General features: G+C 49.5%; 1 protein-coding gene across 2 annotated transcripts in view; it reads right to left on the bottom strand.

Moving 5' to 3' along the window:
- Positions 1–17,164, bottom strand: part of LOC122110308 (tubulin-specific chaperone cofactor E-like protein) — a 128,491-nt gene that overhangs the window by 38,742 nt on the left and 72,585 nt on the right. For both annotated transcript variants that reach the window (XM_042682847.1, XM_042682848.1), the window contains 4 exons: positions 15,196–15,608; positions 8,092–8,662; positions 5,611–6,203; positions 3,140–3,713 (listed from right to left, as the gene is read on the bottom strand). In XM_042682847.1, coding sequence (XP_042538781.1) covers positions 3,140–3,713; positions 5,611–6,203; positions 8,092–8,662; positions 15,196–15,608 — 2,151 coding nt within the window. The remainder of the gene's footprint in view (positions 1–3,139; positions 3,714–5,610; positions 6,204–8,091; positions 8,663–15,195; positions 15,609–17,164) is intronic.

The raw sequence follows: 17,164 nt of genomic DNA, 5'->3' as shown, positions 1-17,164 counted from the left end.
ATATATGGCTGCATAGGGGGATTTTCACATTTGTCTCTAAATTATGAATGTTATAACAGTGACTGCAGGTTTATGGTGATAGCAAATAACATGACTTATTTAAATGGCTCCAGCTTTATGACTTATCGTGTTGTCTGAATTTGTCTGAAAGTCTGGAACACACAGACGTGCAGTCATAAAACTTCCCCCAGCCCCTGGAAGGACTCTGAAATTACTTAATTGGGCAGCCTGGCTCTACCAACAGGCGGGATGGTGGGAAATGTCTGAATACAGAGGCAGTGGTTCAGAGAGGATGGTGCTTCTGGTTCTCAGGGGTTGCCCAATCCAAGCCCCCTTCTGCAGGACCCCAACCACATTAACCCCTTCGTGCCTGGAGACCTGAGTGATCAAGTATGCTCGGCCCCTCTACCCAGACCCAAGCACACAGATGTGAGCCCTGGCTCTCTGCTCAAGGAAGCCACATTCTAAGTGGCCATGTTGGCCCAATCTCTCTCTAGAAATGTCCTCAGGAGAGCTTCCTCCACTCCACTGGCCTGGGGGAAGGAGCCATCACCAGTGCTGTTCACCAGGTTCCACCCCCTGCTGTGTTCCGCCGCAGCACAAAAACAATTCCGCTGCTCTGCCCACCAGACACGAGCCAGTCATCCAGAAGGATGGCCTGCCAACAACACAGATTTGGTACGGCAAGACTCAGCAGTTCCACACCACGAATAAAGACAACCAGAAAGCTGGATGTGCAGCAGGAGAGAAAAGCTGGAGGTTGGGCAAGGAATGCAGAGAGGCCAACTTGGGGAGATGTAGCCGTCAACAGAAATGGCCTGAAGCCCGCTCTAGGATTTGTGTCACCTGCCGGGGTGGGTGAGGTTCAGAAGTGACAGCCACCGAGCTCTCCCTATGTACTCTTTGGGTTTCCCAAGCTCAGGAATTCTAAAAAGTGTGTGTGTGTGTGTGTGTGTGTGTGTGTGTGTGTGTGTGTGTGTGTGTTAGTTCTTCATTCTGTTGAAAAGACTACAGGCAAAGCAAAAATACAGCAAGAGCAATGGGTTCCCCTGGCCAGATGCTGGTATATATGAAGGCCCTCAGCAATAGGAAAGAGAGCTTCTTAGAGCAAAGGCTAAATGCAGCCTGGGGAGAGAAGGTTACAAGATGAAGACAGAGCATCTCATTTCATCAGTAAGTGCTCAAAAGGATAGAAGCATTACAAAAGGATACAGGAGCCTGCTTCTAGGCATGCCCACAAGTCAGGGTTGGAACCATTGTAATGCCGAAAGTAATTAACCAGTGTAATATGAAATATGAGTCATTAAAATGGGCTCTGTGTTCACGAATTGATGGTAAGAGAGAAGAGACCAAGAGACAGGAGTGGATGGATGGAAGGGTCGCTGGGTAGACAGGTGGAAGAGGATGGGGGAGGGCTCTTAGCTATAGTGGAGCAATGGCTATTCACAGGGGGGAGAATTGGAAGGCTGTCCACTTGTAACCGCAGCACAACATAGGCAAGCAAAACTCGGCAAAGAGTGCTGAAACAAGAAGGGAGGTACTGATGAGGAGCGGCGTGTTCACATGGTCTCAATCTGCTTGCAAGGGCAAACACACTGGGGGCCACTGGAAAGCCCCTGCCAGAGGCCAATGTGAACCTCACGCTTAGGGGGGCTGAGCGCAGGAGTCCACACAGGCTGGGATCCCAGGAGAAAGCCACCCAGGACCTGTGCAGGTCCCTGGGCGGGATGAGCAGAGGAGGCATGGTCAAATCCAAATGGAGGGTCATCTGGACCGCAGTCATCCTCAAAAATGTCCATGGCATGAAAGACAAAGGGAAGGGAAGGAACTGCCCCAGATTAAAGGAGTAAAGATACACACCTGACAATGAAATGTGTCAACAGGCAGTTTTAGACTAAATGGGTACTAAGGCCTCCCCCTACCAAAGTAAAAGCCATAAAGGGCATTACAGAGCCAACTGACCACATTAGAATATGGGTATAAAATGGCTGTATCAGTTGTAAGTTTCTCAACATTGATAACTATGCTGTGGTTATTATGCAAGCAGAAGTCTTTACTCTGAACACACACTGAAAGGTAGGGGTAAAGGAGTGCTTTCGTTTGGATCTTAAAGTGCACTCCCAAGGGTAAAGTGCTGCTCCCCAGCACGTGCTGTTGGGAGGTGCTGTAGCTTTAATAAGGCAGGATGGAGAGGGCAGTCTTTCTGTCATTGGTCATTGCAGCTGTCTGTGAAGGAGACACTGGGGTTGCAGTGGGACCTCCTCTCTCATTCAGGAAGGGAAGAAGGGCTTTTCTTTCTCCTCTGTTCTTCACTGTGATATGTTGCTTTGTCACCAGCCCAAACCAACAGGGCTCACCAACCATGACCTGGAGCCAGCCATGCACCAAAGGAAGCCCTTTTCTCTTAGGAAGTGGATTACCTCCATTGTTTGTGATAGCAATGGGGCATGGTGGATACAAGTCACCCTTAAACAGAGAGGGGGGGGGAGGGAGAGAGAAAGAGAGGTGGGGAGGGAGTCAAAAGAGGGCAAAATGTGTGAGCATTGACCTGAGTGTAGGTTGAGCACTTTGGGGGAAGACCCAACATGTGCTGAAGTTCACCCTCTGGGCCCCTTCCTCCCCCTGGGCTGCTCCTGATAAGCCAGTGTGTGTAGTGTCTTGTCTTTTCTAGTAACTATGAGTACTGTCATGGACTCTGGGACAAAATGAAGAGCCAGGCCGTGGAACTGTCTTAACAGTCCCTGTCCGCTTTGTCCCGCAGGGACTGGTGTTCACCTCCACACCCTGAAACGCAGGCTCCTGATCAGCACTTCTTATCAGAATGAGGGGATTCCTTCTTCTCTGACAAAGGAGCAGATGCCTACTGAGCTGTCGCTGGACAGAACATCCGTGCCCTGGACTAGATAAAACCACAGGTCAGTAGGGTGGCTAACTGACTTGCAATTTAAAGAGAAGTATTGTGTAGGAATGGAAATGAAGGCAAGAAAGAGCGAGGTTCTGGGTGATGGACCCCCTTCAGGACACAGTGTACCCTTTGAGCTTGACCCCCCCCCAGGAAGAGAAGTCCCGAGTAAGAAGATGAGGTGAGCCATGCCCCCCCCCCACTCCCCACCTTTCCCTTGCTGCGGCCTCAACTTACGGCAGAAGTCGTACGTCCTCCAGGGGCCCACCTCCACATCGGCGTTCTTGCACGCACCGGCGTACCGCGCCACCGAGTCGCAGAGCTCTGACTCGTTGCCCCCACTCTGGCACAGGCGGAAGAGGCAAGTGCGGTAGTAGGCGGTGACGTTGACCACCCCATGGCACTCTAGGAAGGAGCTGTTGGAGGGGTCGTTGATGATGCCGCACCGGGAGCGGCTCCGGTAGAACTTGAGCAGCTCCGAGTCGTTGTTGCAGGCCTTCAGCAGGTCCCCGCATTCCCCGTTGCAGATTTCCTCGAACGTGGTCCAGCTCTCGAGGAACACAGCCAGGTTGTCGGTGCACCTGCCGGTGGGCAGGCAGAACTCGTCACTGGCATTGGCGTTGAAGAAGCCACACAGGCCCCCAGTGCAGTTGAAGTACGCGGTGGACAGGCGGATGTACAGCAGACCTGCGTCCGAGTACTGGACAATCACCACGCCTTTGGACTCCACCGTCGTGCTGTTTCTGTTGCGATAAATCTCTAGCTTCCCCGAAGGATGGAAAAAGGGTAATTCCACTTCCTGGCTGTTCAGCTGGAAACAAATCAAAGCACCATCATCAAGCACAGAAGCAAACCAAGGACCCAGGCCATGGGCTGCGGCTCTCCCCGCTGACTGCAGATTCTCTCTGAGAAAAATCCAGAAGCTGCTGGACACCTGAAACTGTGGGCAGATAAATGCTTATTCATGGCTCGTCTGTCCGTCCTTCCTTCCTTCCTTCCTTCCTTCCTTCCTTCCTTCCTTCCTTCCTTTTCTTCCTTCCTTCCTTCTTTCCTCCCTCCCTCCCTCCCTCCCTCCTTCTCTCTCGCTGTCTCTTTCTTGCAGGTCCTGAGGTTTGAACTCAGGGCCTGGGCACCATCCTGGCTTTTGTGCTCAAGACTAGTGCTCTACCCACTTGAGCTACAGCTCTACTTCCTGTTTCTTTCTCCCTCTCTCCCTCCCTCTCTATCCCTTTCTCTCCTTCCTTCCTTTCTTTCTTTCTTTCCCCCTTCCCCCTTTTCTTTCTTTCTTGTCCAGGGGCTTGAACTTGGGGCCTGGCCACTGTCACTGAGCCCTTTTTGCTAAAGGCTATCACTCTATCAATTTCAGCCTCAGTGCCACTTCCAGTTTTTTGGTGATTATTTGGAGATAGGAGTCTCACAGACTCTTTTGCCTGGGCTGGCTTTGAACCACAATCCTTAGATCTCAGCATCCTGAGTAGCTAGAATCACAGGTATGAGCTACCAGCCCCTGGCTCCTGTTTCTTTCTTTTGACAGTAACACTTGCTCTTTATTTTCATGTCATCTAAACACTAAGCTAGACCCAAACAAACAAAATTAACATGCAAGCAATAAATATCTTATATATGTAGCTCCCTCTTATCCACCAATGTCTGTCTCCCTTGTTTACCTGTTTTTGTTTTTTGGGGTCTTTTGTTTGTTTTGGTTTGGTTTTTTGCGTTTTTTCCAAACAATTCTACTTCCCTCCCTACCTTTTCTAGCTCCTTCTTTTCCCTCCAGTTCCTACCTTTCCTTTCCCTTGAGGCAAATAGAAGGTAACAGAGTTAGCTGTCCACCCACTTATCTATGTCCTGAAATTCTTTACTAGATTCATTTCTATGCATCTCTCAGTGGAATGAGCACACGGCCCTCTCCATTGGCGGCATATGGTATTGGGCGATCTCCGTGGGCTGTTTATTCTCTAAGCCAGACTTGGTGGGATGCGACGTTGGATTGGAAGAAGGGAGAGTTTCATGTCCCACACCCGGTTATGCTTCTGCTAGCTGTGGAGCCCTCACTGGGCCCTTTGGGATTTTCCTGTGAAATTGAGAAATCGACCTTCACGACTCCCAAGTCCCCTTCTAGGGCTAATGATGTATGTGCCTGAGCATCTAGACCATCAGACCAGTTCGGCAGCTGGAAGGTAGCAGGACAAGTCCCTCTGACATCACCCCACATGCATTCCCATCTACAGGTGGGAAAGCCAGTGTTGCCCAGGCAGGCATTAAGAATATAGAATTTGGAGTCAGCCCACATGGACTTGAACCCCACTTCATGGCTGTGTGCTACAGGGGGAGGTTACTTCACCCCTCTGTGCCTCAGTTTCCTCATGTGTAAAGTGAGGAGAGGACAATACATCATCTACCTTGTAAGATTCAGTGTGCTACTATGTAAGCAGGAGTTAGAACAGTGCCTAGTACACGGGCAGAGTTCTGTTAGTGAGTTCTGTTATGGAGAGTGAGTCCTACTCGATCCAATTCAGGAAACTCCACCTTTGCTCCAGCTCGGCGCCGCACAGAGTCTTATTTGCTGGCGATCACTAGGAGACCCTCCAATCTGGAAGCCGTGTCCTCTGGAAAACGTGCTCATGGCCGGGGTGGGGGCAGAAGGGTGAGCCCCTCCAATCGGTGAGGCTCGGCGGAGGGCCCTCACAGGGAGCAAGGAGCCTTACCTTGATCTCTGAAGCCCCGATTCCGCCTATCTTGACCTCCTGGTCGGCCACCAGGATCCGAAGCCCTCGGAGCCAGGCGGGCCCCGCATCCGGCTTCTTCTTGTTGATGTCAATTTCCAGGTAGTCGGGGCGGTCGGGGCAGGTCTTCAGGAGGGTGTAGGAGAACTCGGAGGGGAAGGCGTAGGCCGCGCCATCGAAGGTGCGCAGCACCTGGTTCTGGCCCAGCAGGCACACGGTCTCACGCTCGGGGAAGCAGCCCTGGTAGCCGTCTTCCACCGCGCACACCTCCCCGTGGCGGCATGTCTTGTTGAAGCAGTAGACGTCACCGCCCTCCTCGCACAGGCACTGCACCGTGCAGTTGGCCGTGGCCCAGAAGAACTCCCCCATGGTGTAGTAGTGGCCGTCGAAGTCGCAGCCGCACTTGTGCAGGGGGACGCACTGGCTGGTGCTGAGGACGAAGCCCTCGTTGCACTCGCAGCCCTCCGTGCAAGGCGTGGCACAGTTCTGAGAGGCTGTGAGGTCGGAGCAGGTGTCGGGGCAGCTGCTGGTGCACACGGAGTAGTGGCTGAAGCTTGGGCATCTCACGGTGGACACTGATGGAGGGGGGTTAGGGGTGTGGGTAGAGGAAAAGAGGGGGATCACAGGTGAGTGCCCCCGCCCTGGGGCTCACCTCCAACATCCAACCTGCCAAGGGCCCAGAGAAGGCCTGGTCCTTCCAGCCATTGAGGTGGTAGAATGAAGGCCAGATGGCCATGCACTGGGGTGAGGGATATGAGAGAGACCCGGCTCGGTGACTTTCCTAGTGACTACAGAGCCACACAGTCGGATTGTGAGATTTTTTTTTTCCTGGAGTTTGATCATCTCCATGGAAACTTCCAGTGTGTTTTCCTTGCTTGACTAGATCACTCCTCGACCTGGAGCTCCATCTGGTGATCTACAGCCATCCGGATGTTTTTAGATCTTCCGGGGATGGGTGTGATGAGCCAACCCAACTTTAAAGGGCATGGCTCATTCTTAGAAGGCAATGAACCCCACTTCCTGGAGGAATCAGCACTGTCACTCTTAGAGGTGTAACTTGACAGCATGAAAATTTGAGCAGGGAGGTGTTTAAAATACACGAGCATGACTAAAGCAGGCCGTGGGAACGAATTCTCGGGGCTATTAAAAGTGAGAAAGAACCCCCGCTATCTGCAAAGACCATGAGCTGGTCCCTCCAGGAGACTGCATGGATGCTAGCAGCCTTCTGAAAGCCCTGTGTGCCTTCGAAATCTCTTATTCTTATTTTAACAGCCTCCACGTATTCATAAATGTTTGAATTCAGATGAATCCAGGAGATAGGGGCACGCGGGCCTAGGGAAGCAGCTCTCTGAGCTAAATATAATTCATCTCACTAAAGTGAGAGACAGGGCGAAGACAGAAGTGCCTGATACGGGAAGAACAGTACCACTAGGGGAAAACATATAGACGTTATAGATAATAATCTAGGCAATTTCGATGCTCTTGGATTATATATGGATCAAAAAGAAGTTGTGTTCAATCTCAAAACTTCAAGTGTGATATGGTTGCTCTGGGAGTGATGGGGGCTGGTCAGTCATACTACAAGAAAAATACACTGACATTTAGTGGTTTGACCCATACTCTAAGATTTGTACCAGACATATGAAGTATTTATATAAATCCAACCTATACTTAGAGGGGGTAAAAAAAAAATCACCCTCTGGCTTTGGAATTTAAGACTTGAAAATCTCCTCAGCTCTAGAGCTTCTGAAAGGCATGGAATATAACTTCTATTTACTCACATGGAAAAAACAAAAAACAAAAAAAGATGTCCAGAAAGGAAACAAATTATTATTTGTTGTCATTGTCTCTGAATTTTGTAAGTAGGCAAACAAAGAGAGATTTAGCCGGGCTAGAAGGAAAACAAGGGAGATAGCTGAATGGTCAGACAATGCTGTGTGCCAGGATGGAACTGGAAAGAACCTGGCTCTCCTCACAGCTTGGGACTTCACCTAACCACGCTTGGTATTTCAGGAAAATGGCTTCTTCATTGGTAGATCGTATTCCCGACCTGCTGCCCTTTCCTTCACCAGCCTCACCCACAGAAGGGCTCCGGGACAAGGGGCGCAAACTCTAAAGGAACCAGAAGTAGAAAGGAGGGGCCAGAGCACACTGGCACTGGCTCCCCCTGGGGGTGGGGCCGGCCCGGGCTGCCGTCTCAACCCCTGCCATCCCACCTCTTGGGTCAGCTCTGGGCCTGCCTCCTCTGCTACAGGCCTTCCTCCAGCCTGTCATGCATTCCAAGTTTCCAGAGCATTTCTGTTCATCCATGGCTTCTTGTTTCTTGCCTACGGCAAGAAACATAGTGCGTTCCTTTCATAGTGCGTTCCTTATGACCGGTGGTAGTTCAACCTCACCCCTGCCTTTGGGCCTCGGTGGGCCTCAGAGGGACCCTGAACCCCACCCCTGTCCCCTGTGGCTTACCACACCCAGTCTGGGTCCGCCAGTCTCCAATTGGGATGCCCAGGGCTTGGCACACCAGGGCGTAGGCCTGGATGGCTTGACAGAGGAGTGTCCCGTTGTCCCTCACGCTGCACAGGTCGTACACGCAGCTGTGCACGAAGGCTGTGGGGTCCACGACGGTGCCGCACTCCCACAGGGGGCCTTCCGTCTTGTTGAGGAAGCCGCAGTAGTCAGGGCCGAGGTACAGCGCTTCCGTGGCAGCGTCGCACTGAGTGCAGTTGTCCACGCAGCCGGAGCCGCACTTCCAGTCGGCGTGGTAGACACGCCAGCTCTCCCCCAGGTCCAGCACGGACATGGCCGGCCTGCCGTCGGGCCGGAGGAAGTCATCCAGAGGGTTCTTGTTGTAGTTCCCACAGAGCCCACACGTGGAGTTTATGTAAGAGCCCGGGATGGAAATGGACGCGTAGTGCTGACCATCGAACGTCACCAAAAGCCCAAAGTCCGTTTCCACGGCTGTAGACATGCCACTCTGGTAGATTTTCACTGTCCCCAAGTCTAAGGTGACGGGCAAAGAAGTCACCAGGTCATTCACCTGCCAACAGTAATAGCAAAAGGCCGGTGAGCAGGCGCCGGGGCAGTGAGTTCCAGTAGAAGGAGGGGGGGAAGGCTGAGCACCACCATATTCCGGAATATTCCATATCCACACGCGGCTCCCTCCAGCATGCTCACTCCCACTATGACAAAGGTCTGGGGGGACATTTGAGAGAGCAGGCGGTCGTGGGCCAGCCTGTGAAAGCCGTGTCATTTCTAGCAATGCTACAGAGCCCCCCGGAGTCTGGGAGGTTGGCATCCATTCTTGGCTGTCTCTAGGCTAACAGTCAGGCTTCACTGGAAAGACTCATCCCCCTTGCTTTTCCTCTTTATTCTTCTAAGAATTAAGTCCCCATCGGGTCATCGGCACAGATTTTCCATGGCCCTCCTGACTGCCGTTCGTGCTTGGTGACCCTCCTCCCAGCTGAAATGTGAATCTGCCATTAGTTGTCCACACCCTGGCACCATTCTCCAAGTCTTACTAAGGACTTCCTGCTAGCAGAACAATGTCTTTCAATGGCAATCAAGCTGAGCACCCCTTAGCTACCAAGCATCATGTCAGGAGCTGGGATACACAGGGTTAAGAGATAACGATTGCCTGGCCCCTCAAGAGGTTCCAGGCATCCTGAAGAAGAGGAACACAAACAGATATTTATAGATGACAGTTTTAAATATGAATCAATAGAAGCAGTGGGGAGACAGTAAATGAACACTTAATCCAGCCTAGGGGACTCATAGGAGGATTTTTAGAGGCAGTTAAGTCTGACCCGAGTTTTAAGGATGAACAGAAGTATCTGAGAGAATGGGGGGGCAGAGGATCCCAGGACCAGAAAATCAAGGTCGGGGGTTAGAAGCAGCCGTGGAACACTCTGGGCTACAGAAGGATCAGGTGGCCAGAGATGGAGCTGGAGACTCTGGCCTGCAAATATCTTTCAGGCCTGCCTGGGATCAAGCATGTTCTAAAAGTTTGGGATTAGCAATGAGTGGAGTAGACAAAAAAAAAATCTGCTTTGTGGGACGTATGTTTTAGCTAGGGAGATTGACAACCAGCAGAATAAAATATTGAATTGTATCAGATAAGTGCCACGCAGAGAAGTCAAGGAGGGGCTGTGGGTGGCCCTAGGGAAGAGAGTTTCTAATTTTAAATTGGATGATCAGGCCAAACCTCCATGGGGAGGGGGCAATTGTGATGAAAACCACCATTACTTGGGGGTGAGGAGGGAACTACAGGCTGCTCCCTGCGGTCTTCCTGGGCTCCTGCTGGAGGGCAGGGTCTCTACAAGGCAAGAGCAGAGAGAGCAGCTGATGTCAGAGAGGACCACAGCCAGAACAAGGAGGGCCTGTCAGCCTCCCCAAAGACCTTGACTTGACCTAGAACAGGACACAGAACCAAGAAGGTGTTTAGCACAAAGGGCCGACATGATCTGACTTCCACATCAAAAGAACTGCTCTGGCTCCCATGTTGAGAACAGACGTTGGAAAGCCTTTTACACCATGTTATACACAACACAACACACACAGACCTGGAAGTCTACTGTGCAGGGAGAGCTTCTGTGTGCAAAGGAAGGACACAGCTACCTTTGCATTTGAGAAGGTCCTTCCTGACCCACAGGAAGGGCAGACTTACTGCACCAAGCAACTGCTGGCAGAGTGTGGCATCATGGGCACGCATGGGGAGGGAAGGACACACGCAGGTACCCTGCTTAAAGGGGGTGCTGGTCTCTGGGGTGGGGTGAGAACTGGGAAATGAAGCAAAGTGAGTCTTAGCAGCTAGATAAGGTGAACAGGTGGCTTGAGAAGCCTGCAGCAGAAGGAGCTGGTTTTCTTCTTCCCATTTGCCATGGCTTGTTCCTGCAGATGCTGGCAGTCATGTCTATAATGGAATGCCTTGTTCCAGAACAGTCCTCGGAGGGCTAAGCACGCATCAACCCTCCAGGCTATCCTGGATCCCATTACTGGCACACCAGGAAGATAAGGGTCTAACCTGCCACTGAGTTACCCTGGAAACAAGACAACAGACTGTCTAGACATTACTCTCAGCATTCACCATGGCCAATGTCACAGGTCGCTCTCAGAGATGCGACCTATGAGATCTCTCTTGTTGGTTCACTCGTGGCCATGTGGGCCTTTGCTAGTTTGTACTTGCAGACCCTTCCATTTTCCGCCCATTGATCAGTGCAAAGCCACCGCTGCATTTTGACATACTTGTTATAGCATCACCCACCCCCAGTGCTGGTCTTCTGTCTCAGACTGGGAGGCAACAACAAAATACCACAGCAACGATGGCTCAGAAATCACAGGAATGTATTCCTCCTAGTTCTAAAGGCTGGGAAGTCCAAGAAAGGAGTGCAAATAGATTCAGTGACCTTCTAATTCTGAGATGACACCTTCTCATTGGGCCCTCATGTGCCCCCTGTGACATTGTAAGGGCACTAATGCCATTCCTGCAGGCTCGAGCTTCATAGCCTAATTGTCTTCTGAAAGTCCCATCTCCTCACACTGCCATCTTGGGAATTTAAGATGCTGTCACATAGATAGGGAGAAACATAAATATTCAGAGTCTGGCAGTGGGGGAAGGAAATAAGAAATTAGTCTGGAAAAGAAACTCTCCTATAAAGAACTACTAAGGAGTTGCTGGGTAGTGGATCCAGGTCTCCTAGGCAGAGTTAGCAAGCAAGAGTGAGGAAAAACCATCAGCAAGGTCAGCTGGCCAGAGGCCTGTGCAGCTGGCAGCCATTGTGCTGTGCTGGGAGACAGAAAGGGAAATCATTTTCAAGGGTCATGTGGAATGCCAACCACATACATTTCGAAGGCTTTCCTATCTTCCCGCTCAAGCTCCCACTAGCAAAGGGCAAAGTCTTCTGCATTTCAAAGCAGAAAGCCATGGCATAGACAGGATCTGGACATCGCAATGATCGCTCCTGGCTTCCTCTCTCTGTTCTCACCTCATTCTACCTCATGTCAAGCCTAGATACAGGTCATGTTTCAGGTCATGTCCTTTTTCCTGGCAGATGTGCTTATGATGCCCTATGTATTCTCTTCACAAATGACTGTGGGCTCTACACAGCTGGGGAAAGAACTCTGATTCCAACATGTGATCCTTTGTTTCTTTCCTCCAGGCCCAAGAGTCAGCCTTGATGAGCTGGTGGTAGACCAACATCACTTCGTGGCTTTCCCTTCTCCTCCCTGTGTATTAGGCATTTTCCTTCTTCAACAGTGTGTCTCCTAGGACATGGTGGGGAGAGGAGGTAGATGAGGAATTACATGCCAGGTGCTGGTGGCTCACACTTGTAATCCTGGTTACTCAGGAGGCTGAGATCTGAGGATCACAGTTTGAAGCCAGCCCAGCCAGAAAAGTCCATGAGACTCTATCTATTGCCAATAAACTACTCAAAAAAAGCCAGAAGTGATGTCGTGGCTCAAGTGGTAGCCTTGAGCAAAAGAAGCTCAAGGACTTGGGCCAGGCTATGAGTTCAAGCCTCAGGACTAGCACACTCACAGAAAAAAGAAGAGGAATCTCAGAGCTTAGGTCTTGGAACTGAACAGGATTTTGGTGAGTGATAGCAACGTGGAGCCAGCATCTACCGAGAGCCTGCTGTGTCCTGGGGTGTGCACAGACATGCACACGAGGCTCCTCTATTTCATGCTCATGGCTACCTTTCAGGTCCTATCATGCTCCCTTTTACAAAGGAAATGGAGGCTCATGGCTAATGTGATACGCAGGTGACAGGGTCTGACTACCGCTGGCTGGGCTCCAAAGCTGTGTCCTCACCCTGGGCTACAGCCCAGATGTCCAGTCTAGGAGATACAACAGCCCCCCATTTTACAGATGAAGAACTGAAACTCAAAGAGGTCATTCAGCTGCAGTGGTAGCAGGGACATGAGTAGGTTCCCCCAGCCACGGAGACCCAGCACTTCATGATGATGGGGTCTGGGCTCCCTTCCTGTGGGAACATCCTAAACTATTTGTTCTCATAGAGGAGAGAAAGAAGAAAACCTGGAACTATTAGCTAGAAGGAGACATTAACTGGATATGGATTTTTTTTTTTAGTTATGTTAGTTTTCTTTGGGCCCTGTTGGCATATGCGATCCCAAATTGTTTGTTTTGTTATTAGAGGAATTTGTTTTGCTAACAGAGAAAAATGTCCATAGGCAGAACGCACCTCATCACCCAGCATCTGAAGACAGGGTTAGAGAAGGAGGAGCTTAGTTTGGAAGCAAAGGTGTCTGGCCATTCTCAACCGGGCACAATTGGCGGATGGAGTCAGGTACCTCTCGGGCATCTCAGGCTCCTTCCTGCCTCCCGGCTCTCTCCCTGCCTGTCCTCAAGCCACCCTGGGTCAAGGCTCTGCCATCCAGCCAGCCACTCTCCCCAGCAGAGCAGGTGTATTCAAAGACACTGGACACCGTTTGGCAGAGGGAAAAGGAAGCCATTGTTAGCTTGCAGTTGGAGTCACATAACCTTTTCTTTCTGAAACATTTATATTCACGTCCACATCTCCCTGCTGCTACAGAAAATTGAGGAATCCATGCCCTACGCCTGGACGATGGAACAGAGCCACGCAAAATTAGCAGAGCCACTGGGCCTGAAAGAAATGACAGTGCTCCTTTCTTTCTTAAAAAAAAAAAAAATCGGACTGTGAGCAAAAAAGAATTTTAATCAAAATGAAAAGTAAGAGGAATGAAAATGCAAGCATGGAGTTTTCATTTTCAACTGCATATCATTCTCACAATACAAAAAAGTAGGGGAAAGCTACTGAAAAAAAATTTTTTAAGCTTGAAATGCTAGCATCTATCTACCAGGATCAGGACAGCAGCTGAAGAGCACAATATAAATTTAAAATGGAAAAACTCCAAACTTCTGTACTCAAATTCTTAGCCTTGACTGGGTAGATAAAGCTGTTTCCAGGGACACTAACCAAGTAACAAGCACATTGGTATTTCAACCAAAGTAATAGCTCACTTTCCTAATTTATAAAACCGATATGCTGCACAGACCTAGAAAGGACAAGAGCTAGAAGAGTGAGTCAAAAAACAAACTTTACAACTTTGGCGGGGGGGGGGGGGGGGGGGGGGTGGGGGGGGGGGAGGGATGGGAAGGGGAAACAAAGGAGGAGGCAACAATGCTTGATAAGAAATGTATTCATTACCTTGCCCATGTAATTGTAATCCCTCTGTACAGTATTTTCACAATTAAAAAAAAAAAAAAGAGTGAGTTCCTTGGTCCCAACTTTTGTTGGACATGCTCTCTCACTTAAAACTACAGGGCATTCAGAAAGAAAAGAAATTCCTGCGTTGACATCAGTTTAGCCTTGCGATAGATATCACGGAGGACTAAGGATGGCACAGGATTGCCACAAGGGCTGAAGCAATCAACCCTTTGTGTCTAGGTCGCTCTTGTTCGGATAAATCCACGGCTGCTACACGGTCTTCTTTAACATTTTGATCACTGGGCCTCCACTAATTGAGTAACCAGTTGCTACTGGCTTCTTGTCCTTCCTCTTTGGTAAAGGCTTCATTTTGAAGTCCCAGTAGACAGCATTTGCATATGTTAAACAAATCCAGGTATCATTTGCATGTGCTAAACAGCCACACAGAAGCCCACATTCTTCTCTGTCCATCTAGGTAGGAGCAGGGCATTCCAGTACAGAGGCTGTTTTAGTAAAGCTTTTCCTAGATCTTCCCATACAACCTCACTAAGGAAGTCTTTAAGCCATTCCAGGCAGCTGCCTGGGTGGCTTCAATCAATGTGGAGATTTCTCTGTAGAGAAATCTACAGAATGGCTCTTGGGCAAACAGGATAGAGGCTGGGAGGAGTGAGGATTACTAACCAAAGGTTCAAATTAATTAGGGGTTTGCCCTTTGTACTTACACCAGAGTCAGGGTATGGTCATGTGACTACAGCCCATTGCAAGCCAGGTTTATGGGAGACGAAATATAACTCTCCTGTTACTTCTGAGCTGTGTGTGCATGTATGTGCTCATGTACAGGTACACACATGTATCTATCAGGGAAAGAACTAGGAATGCAAATTTAGTTTAAATTAAAAAGTGGAAAGACGCCAGACACTGGTGGCTCATGCCAGTAATCCTGGCTATTCAGGATGAGGAGATCTGAAGATCATGGTTCAAAGCTAGCCCAGGCAGGAAAGTCCATGAGACTCTTATCTCCAATAAACTACTCAGAAAAAGTCAAAGTGGCCCGGTGGCTCAAGTAGTAGAGCGCTAGCCTTGAGCAAAAAGAGGCTCAGGGACAGCGCCAGACCCTAAGTTCAAGCCCCAGGACCAGCAAAAAAAAAAAGAAACATGGATAGGTATATTTAGGAGAAAGCTTAGCAGAGTTCTTTTACAAATGCCATTTGGTTTAGTAAAGCATCTTACAAGATCCTTGCATGTCAGAAAGGGAATAAACAAACCTCGTCTTTGGTACTTAGAGAGAGATAAGCAGAAGAACTAGTAGGTGGGGGGATCACTTTCCCAGGCGGCAGACTCTCTAACAGGTCTACAGCCCTGTGAGGGACAGAGAGGTTCTCACCTTGACTCTTCCGTAGCTTCCTTTGGGGATGAGAATCTTGTAGCCATTCACCTCAATGGAGAGCTCCTTTACCCAGGAGACGGCTGAGCCCCCTCTGTGCTCATTCTTGGCCTCCACACTGAAGAAGGGGAGGCTGGAAGTCTGCAAGCACTGTCGGGCCAACAGGTAAGCACAGGAACCTTGGAAGTGGAAGAGGAAGCCGTCGAAAGTGTGGTAGTGTGGTTCGCCGAACACCACACATGTGCTGGTCTCCACGGGGCTGCAGTAGAAGAATTTGCCTTTGGGTTCACACAACTCGTAGGGGCTGCAAGAGGCCTCCTGGCAGTAGATCTCATTGTTGAAATCCAGACAGCGACACTTGATGGTGCAGTTGAGGTCATCCCAAAACACCTCGCCTCGCCGGAGGAACTGTCCTAGGAACAATGACATCAGAGCCAACATGTATTGAGCACTTACCCTCTGTGCCAGGCACTGGGCTAAATGCTTCACTTCCATTCCACCACATCATCTATGGAAGAACCTACTAGGGGGAACTGTCACCCCCATTTGACAAGTGGCAGCTTAAGAGCCATTGAGTAAAACCCATCCAAGACCACTCCCTGGGAAGTCAAGATTTCAAGTTGAGAGAGTCTGGATTGAGCACAGGCTCTTTGGCATTACCAGTTCCACAGCTGGTGAGCAAACCCACAAACACTGACTTCATCTGTGGGGAAAGACTATAACACTTGAGAGCTACTTCCTTCTGCTCAGGAATAGGAAGAAGAATAGTCGAAAGAATGACCTCATGGTACCCAGGTAACTCAGCCATGCTGTTTGCTTATCTGCTAATTTGTTCATTCAATCAACAGACATTTATTTGTTGGGTGCCCAGTGTATGTCCTAAGATGTAAGCACCAACCAAGTATCTAACATATAGATATAAATCCTGACTTCATGGAAAGATTTTGGAAGCAAATGGCCTCTTGTTTGGCACTTTCAAAGGTTCATAAATCCTGAAGATGCTGCTTAGGCAGAACTTACACCCACAGTAGGTTGCTTTTCCCCCAGCTCTAGGGCCTGGCCAAGTCTAGTACTTCCCTCTTTTGATCCACTAGACAGAACTTCAGATGAATTCCAGCTCAAGAAGCTAATGAGGTTGGGGATGGGGGTGATGACTTCAAGAAAGGTGCTATATAAAAAAAATTATTTGTAAGATCACTTCCTTAAATTACCTTTGGGTTGGGGGTTATGGTCTAGGCTTTGGTTGGAGTTCAAGTCAAGAGTCCAGCAAGAGTCACAACTCTGTAGTCACTTCCAAGATGCATGATTTGGTTTCCATGTGCCTCAGTTTTCCTAACCTGTACACCTGCCTCACAGGGAACACTGATGGGATGCAAGAGCTGACACAGGTTGATAGAGGCAGCAGAATTCATTAAATCAAGGAAGTCTGGTTGAGATGGGACAAACTGTGCGATATTAAGATATGTAAGGGCTAGCACACACCAGGAAAAACAATGGCTTGTAAGTGCTCAATTAAGATTGCTCAAGTTTCTAAAAAAGTAAATCTCTCGCACTTGCTGAGCATCACAAGTTCTAGGCCAGCTTGGAATAACCTAGAAGACCCCATTTCAAAAAAAACAAACATCAAACAAGTACAATTCCCCCCCCCCCCCCCGGCCCCACGCCTTGCAGATCGCACAGGGTTACAACATCCACCTGAGCAGAAGATAGGAGTGTCTCTATCTGTTTCATAGGAACATGTTTCATCAGGCAATTATGTTTTATACCTATTGAGAATTGTATCCAAAATGAGATAATAGGTTTATTCACATTCCCAGCAGGTCATAGGCATCAGCGCTTGGAACAGGCCCTCAATCTGCTACTGCCTTTGGCACTAGTTCAAGGGTACATAGATTGTAACAGCCGCCGTCTAGTACCATTTCCATTTGCTGCATTTTCCAGGCTTCCAATAAATGGGAGGAAAAGGCCT

Source organism: Dipodomys spectabilis, unplaced genomic scaffold, assembly GCF_019054845.1.
Source record: "Dipodomys spectabilis isolate Male_0828 unplaced genomic scaffold, ASM1905484v1 ptg000076l, whole genome shotgun sequence".
Classification (NCBI taxonomy): Eukaryota; Metazoa; Chordata; class Mammalia; order Rodentia; family Heteromyidae; genus Dipodomys; species Dipodomys spectabilis.
The sequence above is the reverse complement of the archived record's forward strand: the minus strand, read 5'-3'. Positions and strand labels throughout refer to the sequence as shown.